Below are 12,943 nucleotides of genomic sequence, written 5' to 3'. Positions count from 1 at the left end.
TAGTATTCTGCAATTTTTATATTGAATATAGTTGTACATAATTTATCTAACTTTAACAGTATTTTCTTGCCAACTTGCATCTCAACAGTTAGCCAAGTGGTGAACTGCAACTCTCCCAAGTCCTCTTAAATTTTTCTCTCCTAATTAAAAATTATGTAAAGATATGAATTTTCTTTGTTGATTTTGTAGGTAGAACAAATCGCCTTCCAATAGACGGTCTATTGATAGACTCTTGATTGTACAATACATATTAGTAAGGGGAAAAGTACATCTACACTTCCAAGATTTGGGAAATGGTCACCAACACCCCTAAGTTTTCGTAAAAGGACACCAAGACCACTTTTGATTATTATACCCTTTACCTCTATTATCCCAAAAAATACACGTTAAAATTTTTAATAAATACAAATATTATATAAATAATGTAATCTATGCAGTAGACTAATAATATTAAAATATTTTAATAAATTTAAATATTAAACTATTAAAATTATTGTATTTATTTTAATAATATGTATGTATTTATTGTAGAAATTTTAAATAATATGAATGAATTGGAAACTAATCTTCACAAGGAAAGAAAAGTTAGCCTTCACATGGAAGCAAAGACTAACCTTTATAAAGAAGGAAGAAAAAGCAACCTTCACACGGAAAGAAAGACTAAAAGATGAAAAAGGGGGAAAAGTTATTAATAGTAAATAACACTAATTAATAATTAGTAATAGTGACACTTAATATAATAAAATTACATGAAATTAAAATAAAATTGAATAGAAACAAATACAGTATCAATTATCACAATGCAATTGGTAAGTGTCTATTTGGTATAATCCCATAAGTTCCTAATTAAATATTTTATTATTATTTGATTATTTTGTTGTAGATTTTTTCAATATTAAATCAGATATTTGGTCTCTACTATCAAAAGCTTAAATCTGACCCGAACCCCAAAAGTGAAGCCGAAGCCGGGCTGGGCCGCGCGCTCACTTTTCTGCCATCCCTTGCGCAACAAAACGCAAGCCTTGGCTGGCTGGTCGTAGTTTTTGCGCAGTTCAGTTAACAGACGTTGATACAACGTTACGCGGGGTATGCGCAGAGCCTTAACCTACACCCACTACATTTCTCCTCAGTCCTCTCTATAAATAGCTTTTCTCTTTTACTTTTGGTTTCCCTCTTCTTTCAAAATCATCACCGAATCAACAAATAATCTTTCGCTCTGTCACTCACTAACTAAATATCACGAAACGATCAAAAATTAGCAAATTAATGGCTACTTTCGGTGCTGCTGCCGTTGCCACCAATCAAAACCCTAACAAGTCCATCGAGGTATACTTTATTTATTATTTTCTTTATTCTTTTTTCTTTCCGATAATCTTTAAAAATTATTGACCTTTAAATTTTCTTGTCGGTTTCTTGTGAATGATGAACTTGGCGACTGTTGAATTAATGCTTATGATGATGTTGTAAGGATTAAGTAGAAACATATAGAACTTATTTATTATATATTTTTGTCAGGTTTAAGCTTAATTGTTTGTGTTAATGTAAAAATTAATTGTACATTTTCGGATAAAGAATTATTTTTTGTTTTAATGCTAAATACGTATGCTAAGCTATGATCATTTGTTTGCTTGCTTTCTTGCTGAACGGATTGTTGAAAGCGAACCAATCGCTAAGCTTGTGAATGTGTTGGAGTTTCAGTGTAAAAGAACAGTAGTTAGTAAGGATTCTCAACCATGAAAATCCCTGTCACACCTACAAATGCAAATGGTTACTGTTATAGCATCAATTTCGCATGACCATCCGGTAATCTAAAGCAAGATTTGTGGTAGTTAGAATACCATACTGTTGAATTTGTGATTGCTGATAATTTAACCTTTTTCTTGTCTTCCAAATTTGAAGGTCCTATGCTCAACATTGAAGGATGATGGAATTACTGTCTTCTCTGGAGGATGTGACAAGAAGGTCAAGACATGGCCTTTACTCTCTGGTGGTCAGCCAGTGATTGTGGCTATGCATGATGCGCCAATTAAAACAATACGGCTCCTATAAGCAACCGAACCCCAAGATGGGAGCCGAACCCCAAGAAAAGTAAGGATTCTCAACCATGAAAATCCCTGTCACACCTACAAATGCAAATGGTTACTGTTATAGCCTAAAGTTTCAGTATGCATGCATAGGTCGTATTAGTATGAATAGCAGAGACACAAACCAGAAGTAGAATTTTACATGAAATAAGAATTGTTGAAACACATGTGGAAGGCTTGTGATGGAGAAAATTGTGTGAAATAAAATTTGGATATGTACTGAAAATTGCATAAAAATAAGTACAAGATGCAGAGAAATGAAGAAAATATCCTCTGTTGCAGTGATTATATTTGGTATATAGTTAGTAATGTGTGTGCGCATACCAGTGTTGGGTTGGGATAGGATAAATATTATAATGTCCAAGTAATGAATGTAGGGTTACTAATTTTGTGTACACATGAAAGTTGGGTTGCAGTGATCTGAACCATAACTGTTTAAAATGAAATTGTGCCAATGGCCGCCTCGATAACTTGTAAAGTCGATTGATATCCATTGACAATTTGACTTCTTAGTTGTCCAAAAAAAAAAATGAAAGAAAGACTTATTGAATCTTCATCACTGCTGCTTGATGGTAGTCGCAAGAAGTCCTGTGCAGCAGCAGGAGTTGTGGCCGAATATAGACTGATCTGAAATGGTTTAAAAATGTGAAATAGTTAACCGAATGGATTTTTTTACTTGTAAATCTTCTCAACTAACCAGCCACAAAGATTCCTCTTTAGCCTGACACAGTTCAGTTGTAACAAACTACCAAAGCCCATTTCACAAACAGCCACTCTTTGTTCATCTGTAAGTTGTGAAACTGCTGCAGCTAATCTATCTGGAGCACATCTTGTGAGGAACTTTGCCTTCCCCATGTTTGACTTCCCTACTCGTTTGGCCTCACTTTTGTACTGACACTTTTCCTTCGGTGGCAAATTCTTATACGTGGATCCAATTTCCGTTCGAATCTACAACACAATCATGGTAACCCAAATGACGCACAACTCCACCACTGCAATATCATCGTATAACAACCAAAATAATTAGTCAAAACCTAGACTACCACTCAACTATTACTAAGTTATGATAATTTATTTATTTTTCCATTAACATAGCTTAGAAATATCTTATGAACCCATTGAGGCACTGCCTTTTTCTACCCCCATCAATGCTTGCATCATCACCAACGACTTCAGTTCCTCAGTTAATCTCACAGTCCTTCTGCTTATTACTTCCCACCACCTTCATTCCTGAAATTCAGTGACAGTTATTTCTTACCATCAAAATACGCTTTATAGCACCATATATTTGACATTCAATTTTCTTGCGTCCGAGAAACCGCAGTCATCGATCAAAATGGCCAGTAAGGGGTTACAGCCCCTAAAACTAATCTTGTACAAAGAAGCTGATTTGGATGGTTGCTCACTGTAATTGACTTTTTACCCTTTTCAAACCCCATCCCTTGGATTAAATTAATTATAATCTAACGGCTACACTGGATAATGACGAAAAAAGGGGGCACGGTAGCTGGTCCCTAGTTGATTGGGTGCTCGAGTTTTTTTAGACTTCTTTTTCTTTTTTTACGAAATTCTTACAATTTACAAATCCACAAAAACTACTAAAACTCTGAAAATATACTCTCACTAATATGTACAGAGAAATCTATCATTTTCAGAAAGAAATGAGTCTTGTAAGACTCGAACACACTCCCTTAACATATTTTGAGGATGCAAGTGCCATTATACTAGAAGCGCAAATGCAAAAGCGACTCTAGACTTGAAAAATCAAAACTAAATTTCCAACTCAAGGTAATTAGAAGTTTTTATCGATATTATCACAAAGCTAATCTTACAAATTGTATACTAGACGATTGATCTTTAAAATTTATAATTAATCTAAAATTTTTTAATAACATCATTAAAAGATTTTCTTTTTAAATATTTCTATCTAATTAATTTTTTATCTTTACCTAAATAAAACTTACTAATTAGTATTACTATTCATCTTTATAACTTTTGGCTATATATTAATATTTTTTTTAATTTTCTTCAAATTAGCATCATCTATCTTCACAATTTTTTACGAGTATTTTTTATATGAAACATCATAAATTGCAATAAAATTTATTAAGATGTTCTAATTTAAAATATTAAAGGCTTATGTTCACTTGAACATGATTCATGTTATAATAAAATACTATCTTATTTATATTCTTTGAGATTTTATTATTTATTTAATATTTAAAATTTATATTGGGTAAGATTGTAAAAGTATTAGCTTTCAGACTTTTTAAGTTAAAAAACAAAGAACTCAATAATTATTTTGAAAGATTCAAATGAAAAGGAAATATGCCATTCAAATTTAGGCATTTAGCTTTGTTTAGATTTCAAATCAATTCATATTAATTTAGATTTCAAATAAAAAATAATTGTCATTGATGGTTGTCGAAGCCAACAAAAATAAATTCCTACTCTAAATAAATTGTGTATAGTGATTGATTAGGGTCGTGTCCACAGAGATCGGTAATTATTTAAATCCTTTTGAAACGTAAAACGTAAAATGGGGGAATTGTTGACAATAATAAAAATCAAATTAAAATAATAAGAATGTAAATTAAAGTTGTAATTCAAATTGGAGAAAGCTCTGGTTGAAGGAATTAACTCAGCTTGATTCGACTACTGATCATTGATTCAAATATAGATTATTATTACTTATGAATAGACCGGTTATAGCTATTGAGACCCTCTAATAGCCAATCTCTCCTTAACTAGTCGATAACCAAGGTACGACCGTTGGATATTTCCCTAATCAATAGACAACCCTAGATACGATCATATGATTTAATCAATTGACAGCCTGAAAAACCAGAGAGACCCAAATCCTAATCAACACATATGATGATTCATTTAAATTAGATTGTTTATTCTCATAACACAACTCACTGCTATGTTATTTGTCACAAACATTAAAATCTTCATACGATGAATCCTTTAATTGACAATAAATTAAGTTGATAATTAAATAGTGGCCAATTACCTAATTAACAAACATAATCATGAAACTAATTCAGAGAATAAACAAATACCCAAAAAGCAATAAAACAATTAAAGTATAAGAAAGATCTCACAGTAGTGATGAATCAAAGCTTCATTATCCTTCAACCAGAAAAATAGGTTTAGTTCTTCATAGAGAGAAGAGAAAAGTTTAGATCTAGGGTTTCTTTCTTTTTCTCCAAATCCAAAATCCCCTTTTTCATAATAGATTCCTCCCTTAAATACTCTCTCTCTCTTCTCTTTTAGAGTTCTATTTAAAATAAAATACTAATATCTAAAATATTAAATTCGTAATTACAAAAATAACTAAAAATACAAAACACGTTAAACTAAAAATTATAGGTCCGCAGTTGACAGCACGCGCCCACGCCTTATCAACAAAGTTCTTCTAGCTCTCTAAATTTCTCCAAGAGAACAATCATCTTTAAACATTATCTTATAACTCAATTTTATCATGAATCAATAGAATTGCACCTACAAAAGTAAAACACAAGTAAATCATTATTATTAAGTGCAAAACATCGATATTAAGGGAAGTAAACAATGCAAAACTAGTGCATAAATTGCACTCTAACAGTCATACTTCTTCACCAATAGTTAACTAGGTAATTAATTTGGGACTTTGTCTGTCTTTTCTGGTTTTTATTTGAATTTTTTGAAATTGAGTCTTAATTTTCTACTGCTACAACAAAAGTTTAGCAAATATTGACTAGAAATTGCCTGTATATATCTGAGTATGTGCCAATTTGAAGATAAAGATCGACTCAAAACCAATAACGAATAACAGTTACAGGCCCTTTCACCATCAACTGTGAACTCTCTCGTGAGTCATGACAGGTGTAGACTTGGAAACTAAAAGTCTTCTATAGGTGGAGAAGTCTTGTATCTAACTTGTGATATATTGTTAAAAAGGAGTCTATGACTATTTCAATAGATCTTATTTAGTTATTCTTTTCCCAAAAAATTATCAAAGCAAATCGGTCGATTAATGAATCAATGTTTATGTGTCGGTACGCTAGACTAGGGATGCCAATCTAGGTTTATTCGATTCAATTTAATGTGAATTAAATGAGTTTGAGTTTAAAAAATTAATTCGTTTAATAAATAGATAAATTCAATACAATTCGTTAGTTAAACAAATTGAATCCAGGTTTTAAGACACTAATTCATTGATTCATTCAGGGTTCATTTAATAAATATGTCATAAACAAATCAAATACAATCCATTTATTTAAAATTAATTTGATTAAATTATTTATTTTCTTTAAATATGTATGAAAAATTTTAAAATTTCAAAGCTATTATAGTAATTATAAATTATAATAAGACAGAATATGTAGTAATTCGATTCGTTATGGATTCATTATAGAATAAATGAGTAGTAAATAAATTCATATTTGATTCAATTCATTTATTAGTTTTACTAAACGAATTAAATTAATCAAATCGAATATTCGTTTAATAAACAGATCGAATTCAAGTCCTGAGATTTGCTTAATAAATGAATCAAATCTGAATCAATAAAGTTTTGACTTAATTTGTTTATGATTCAATTTAAATTTGATTCATTTATTCGTTTTGTCGCGCCTGCAAAACTTAATATTAATCTCAGCCTCATTTATTTTGTATGTTCTGAAGAAAAATCTTAAAGTCCTTTTCACTTTCTAATTAATTATTTCTTACAAAGATGGCCCAAGGAAATTATGTACACCCCAACGTATAAGTTGGGAGGTGAAGTAGAAATTAACTATAAAGCAGCTGAGGAGGACTTCTGGTCTGCAGGAAAACAACCGACCACCAATTTTGTGGCATGAAAATAGTGAATGAGATTGTAGATAAAATTTAAATGAATGAGATGGTGTGGATAGTACATGATAAAGTTCATTTCATTTTTTTTTTATCATTAATCCTTTTTTTTATTTGGGTGTTAATTAATTGAGTTGGTTAATTTTATTTTTTATTTTTTGATCTTAAAAGTAAGACGTTTGAGGTTCCAAAAATATGTGAGGAGGAAATTGAATTGTTTTTTAGCTTAAAGGAACAACATAATTTAAATTTTGAATAAGACTTCAGTGCTGAGCTATTTTTTGTTGAATTATTGACAAGTAAAATATAAAATTAAAAATAAAAATAAATCTTGACCAATGATTCCATACTGAATCCTAATCTATCAATTTTTGCTTGACACTCTACAAAAGTTCAAACTAATTACTTAGAAGGATAATGGAGAAAAAAATTGAAAGCTATGGTTAAATGCCAATAATTGACAATAAAACTAGAGATGGCAAAATTCTTCACGGGTTTGGAGCCCCATGGAACTCCATCCCAAATGGAAAAAATTTTGAATAATTTTTGGGGAATGGAGTGGGAGTGGGGGGCAAAATAATCCTCAAAATTCTTAACGAGGTGGGATTTGGTTTTGTACTCCTCACCCCACCCCCACCCCAATCCCCATTCCTATTATATATAAATATATTTTTAATTCTTATTTAATAATTTTTTTTATCAACTATAATGTCAATTAATTATTTTTTTATGTAATATAAACATGATATAAATAAAAGAAAATCCTACAATATAATTCTTTTTCGACTCTAAAACATTGTTATGTTTTCTTTTCTCTTTTAAGATGGTGCTCTCTTCAAACATTTTTAAGTTTCAATAGCATTTTAAGATATTATTTCAAACTTTTAGAGATTTTTTTAAAATAATTTAAATACTTTATAATATGGTAATGATTTTATTTTAAGTATTTAATTTACTGAAATCATATATTTATACTTACTATAAAATAGGCAAATAGGAAATGGGGTGAGGATGGTGAAATCATTTCTCATATAGAGATTTCTCATCCCTAACCCACTAAATTTATTAGAAAATGGAGGTAAAAAATTTAATAGGGTGGGGAATGGGGTAGGCCTCCCCACCCCCACCCCATCCTTTTGTCATCCCTAAATAAAACATTGGTGCAGATACAAGCATAAAAGTGCTTTCATACGGTTTGATCTTCTAGATTCTACTTTCTACTCTTATAAACTTATAAGTGATCATGAACTGCATGAGTCTATTATCTATAGCGTAGAGTTGGTCATAGACAACCTTGCACTTAATAATTTGAAACAAAATGTCTCGCTACAACTAAAATCTAGCATCGACTCCCGAAGATTAATTATCTATGAAATATTGACGAGCTTGTGGCCAATTTAGAGAAAACGATTGTCATCGTAGACCGTTCACGTCATTGGAAACTAGAGTTTTCGTGTGCGTGAAGAAGTCTTATATTTAAATGTTTCTGTCGGTAATTCTATAAAAAGTAATGATATAACCACATACTATTGTACAAACTTATCTTGTACAAACTGATGTAATATTAATTTATTAGTTGAATAAAAATATAAAATAATATAAATAAATCATGCAGACCAAGAAATATTTAATTCAATTAATGAATTAATGTCACGTTAGTTTGTATAAAATAAGTTTATAAAAGAGTTTGTTGATGTATCATCACTCTTCCATAAATCTAAATAGTGACATATTTATTAAATTACTGTTTTATGACTACCTTTGATCATAGGATTGTTTACTAGTCTTATATTTAAGTCCTTCTTGGCTTTTTTCTAAGTACATGAACTATACACGTCGCAACATTTGGAACAATCGTTTGATCGATCTCAATGGAGCGCTTTGCAATCTTCATTATTGTTGTTCTCTTGGTGTCTGCTGTCTTCTTGATATTAGCATTCATTTCTGGTTTGTCTAAAGGAGTAGATTCAGCTTCTTTTTTCGTCTTGTTATCCTTGTCGATCACTCTGGCAGCAGTGGCCACTTTAGGCTTGAATTTCTATTGTGTGAGGAGAAAGCCCAGAAGCAGAGGTAAAAGTTCTCATTTAATTGCACGATTTTGAGAGTACTCAAATATGCTAACATACATATACATATCGTAATTAAAGCTTTAGTTTCTTCACACTTCAGGAGAGGATTTGATGATGTTTGATTTGGATTTGAACCTGAAAGCCAACAACGTTAACATAGAGCTTCCTGTAAACAGTAAGCTGACAAAAAGAAACAAAAAGAAGGAAGTTGATCAATTTCCCTTATTCAGTTTTTCCAGTGTTTCTACTGCAACGAATAGATTCTCCGACGCAAATAAGCTCGGAGAGGGTGGCTTTGGACCTGTTTATAAGGTACTACAGATATCCTTTTCTTTGGAGCAATAATTTCATTTTTAACAGAACTATAAATTTACCGTTTTCAGGGAGTGTTAAGAAAAGGAAATGAGATAGCTGTGAAAAGGCTTTCAGGAAGATCTGGACAAGGATTGCGAGAGATGAAAAATGAAGCTTCGGTGATAGCCAAGGTTCAGCACAAGAATCTTGTGAGACTTTTGGGCTGCTGCATAGATAAAGATGAGAAGAATCTGATCTATGAATACACGCCTAACAAAAGCTTGGACTTCTTTCTTTTTAGTTAGTGTTTTGCAATTTTTTCTTATTCTTACATTTTCCTTACTTCAAATTTTATTCATACATTTGTTTAAACTACTATTTAATATGAAATTATTTATCAAAATTTTATTTAAGCTAGAATTTAGCTTATATTACATTTCCAAATTTTATTCATTAGTTTATTTAAAATAGCATTTAGCATTTAATTTAAGATTATATATCAAAATTATTCAATTATTAATTTACCTTGAAATTGAATATCTAATATAATATTCAATAATTAACAATATAACTTTAAGAAACAATCATTCTTTTTAAATAGTTTTTTTTAACTTCCTTTAATTGAATTTAATATGAGTGGGTCCAACACTAAACCAAACACAAAACATTACTATAAAATAATTTAGTCTAATTCAATCCAATTCAATCTTAATAACTAGTCCAATCCAATCCTTTATTTTGCAACAAACCTAACCTAAAAGAATATTTAGTATTTTCTATTTCAATTTTTAAGTTTAATGATTAACATCATCGAATTATCAGATTAAAAAAACAATTAAGTTGCTACATCAATTTACATCAAATTATGTGGTCTGCAATTTTTGGTTTTCATGCATAATGACATTTAGTCTTTTGTTGTAAATTAGATCCAACCAAGCGAACGTTATTAGATTGGATAACACGTGCTCGGATTATTGAAGGGATAGTTCAAGGACTTCTTTATCTTCATCGATATTCTAGAGTGCGAATTATTCATTGAGATTTAAAAGCCAGTAACATCTTGTTGGATAAAGACATGAATCCCAAAATATCAGATTTTGGAATGGCAAGAATTTGTGGAGGAAATGAATTACAAGCAAACACTAGTAGGATCGTGGGGACATAGTAAGCAAATGACGCAAATCAAAATGAAAATGATTAATTAGTTATGCGTGAATTACTGATTATTATTTTGTTGTTGTTGAATTACAGTGGTTACATGTCCCCTGAATACGCAATCGAAGGAATATTTTCAATTAAATTTGATGTGTTTAGCTTTGGAGTATTGTTGCTCGAGATTGTAAGTGGCAAGAAAAACACTGGATTTTATCGAACCGACACTCTAAATCTGCTAGGATATGTAAGTAACAAAAGCCGTTGCACATATTCCTTTTATTTTACTTAGGTGAAAATATATGTTAATTCCCAAGTCATCCTCATGTGAGGACACGCACTTTTACGAAATTATTAAAAACATTCATAACACTAAAAAAATTCGTTGGATTTTGGCACCTAATTTGTGAATGTTTAAACTAATCTCTATATCGAGTGTACAACTATCTAATAACGTCGTTTGGTTGTTTAGGCATGGGATCTATGGAGAAGCAACAGGACCCTGGAGTTGACTGATGCAATATTAGAAGATGAATATTCCTCCAAGCAGGTGCTTTTAAGATATGTGAACATTGCACTCCTTTGTGTACAAGAAAGTGCTGATGATAGACCCACGACGAATGATGTTGTATCCATGCTGACAAATGAAGCTGCAGCATTACTTCCTCCGAAACAACCTGCCTTTTCGTATGTAAGAAATACAGTCACTTCAACTTCGTCCACCGGCAAGACAGAAGATTGTTCAATCAACCAAGTAACGATTTCACTTTTAGAAGCGCGCTAACTTTTATTTTAATGTATATCAGGTCCTTTTTTGGGAAATGGTTTCAAGGATTATGTAAGTTAATTCATACACTTTGGGGTTAGGTTGTTATAATTACTCCTCTGATCTAATATTTGTACACAAAAATCTTGAGTGCTAGCTGTTATCCTTCTTTTCCCGTTCATTTTATACCGTGCATGTGTCTTTCAATCAGTCATTATAACTAAATGTAATAATGCGAGAACCGAATTCAATCATGAGTTGGCTCTTCTTTAGACCAATAAAATCACTATCAAATGTTTGCTCTAACCTTACAAGACTTATCAAAGTCTACAGGTCCCGCAAGCAAAAACCAAAGTTGGTTTTGAAGCGAGGACGAATTGCATTCAGTCAATTATTAGATTTTTTTTAAAAAAAAAAAGTGGAGGGATGGTCAAAGATCAAATCAATTCTTTATTTTCTATTTTCTCCAAATTCAAACTTAATAAGAATACTTGAAAACTACTGGGCTGAACTCCTGAGACTAATTAATAGATATTATATGGAGAAATGTCCCTGATTTTTATTGGTTCAACGGGTCTGATACTATCACGATTCTGATATATAAAAAGCCATGCATGGAACCATTATTTTCGTTCAATGGGATCAGAATCAACAAACTACGAACTTTGGGCGGCCAAAATCAACAATTTGTAAACCGAGGGAGTGAGAGTATAAGAACATATGTAGAGTCCAAAGAAATGAACTAAATTTCAATTAATGCCCTTATCTTGCCATGAATTATATAATTATAATTACAGAGAGACATTTTTAAATAAAATTTTATACACAATATTCTGATAACTAAATTAAAGCTAAGCAAGAGTTGATATTGAAGTTGACATGCCTTTTTTAAGTTTTAAAAACTAACAAATTAATGTAGTGGATCTCCATATAATAAGAATCGAAATTATTGATCATTCTTCTCTCTCTTACTTAATATATTCCCTCTTTCATTTATGAAAAATTATTTTGTCCATCAAAATTCGTGCCAGAACATATTTGTTTCTACGTGAATATATATTAAAAATAAAATAAAATAATAAGGAGAGAAGGAGATTTTGGATAAAAGGATGATCACCAAAATCACTATCAAAACGATTATGTTTTGGTTGTTAGTAAAACGAAAAAAATGACATGATTTGAATGGTGATTTTATCACCACTTTGCACTTTGTTCAAATAGCATTACACGGGTTTTGATTGTTTAGTGTTTGCTCCTAACTCATTCCCTTAAAAAATTATCCTGATTTCAAAATCCAATAATTTAGGATTCATGTCTTTGTCCAACAACATGTTACTATTCTTCTCTTCTTTCAAATCCATGTGAGTAATCAGCGCACGGTGCTTACAAGTCTTTTCTGCTGACCTGAAGTCCTCTTCGGCTGCTTTCAAGTCTTTACTCTGCTATATTACATATACATTGCAACTTGCAAGTTCCATTCCTTCTCTGAGTTTCATTTCCACTACTATTAGACCCAATCATGAGATCAATTTTACTCTTATCATGGCTTTTCTTGATACCCTTTTTAGCCAATTATTTTGGGATGCATATGGTTTTGGCGTCTGGCCAGTGTCAGGGCCATCAAAAATCGCTATTAATCTAGATGAAGAACAGCTCCATATTTGACGTTGAAATTAATAATTTATGTTTTATTTTGAATTATAAGTTAATTACCTCTTACAAAAATATGAAATACTGAG

The 12,943-nt window shown here is 31.0% G+C and overlaps 1 protein-coding gene and 1 pseudogene across 1 annotated transcript in view; both read left to right on the top strand.

Annotated features, from left to right (window-relative positions):
- The window catches only part of LOC102614624 (protein RAE1-like), a 51,873-nt gene extending 49,501 nt beyond the window's left edge, over positions 1–2,372 (top strand). The window contains exon 4 of the mRNA XM_052444292.1: positions 1,900–2,372. Within this exon, the coding sequence (XP_052300252.1) occupies positions 1,900–2,049 (150 nt within the window). The 3' untranslated portion in view covers positions 2,050–2,372. The remainder of the gene's footprint in view (positions 1–1,899) is intronic.
- Positions 2,373–8,731: 6,359 nt separating this feature from the next.
- Positions 8,732–11,471, top strand: LOC127903716 (G-type lectin S-receptor-like serine/threonine-protein kinase CES101; annotated as a pseudogene).
- Positions 11,472–12,943: the final 1,472 nt, after the last annotated feature.

Source organism: Citrus sinensis, chromosome 7 (genome assembly GCF_022201045.2).
Source record: "Citrus sinensis cultivar Valencia sweet orange chromosome 7, DVS_A1.0, whole genome shotgun sequence".
Classification (NCBI taxonomy): domain Eukaryota; kingdom Viridiplantae; phylum Streptophyta; class Magnoliopsida; order Sapindales; family Rutaceae; genus Citrus; species Citrus sinensis.
Note: the sequence above shows the minus strand (reverse complement) of the source record. Positions and strands in the feature narration are given on the sequence as shown.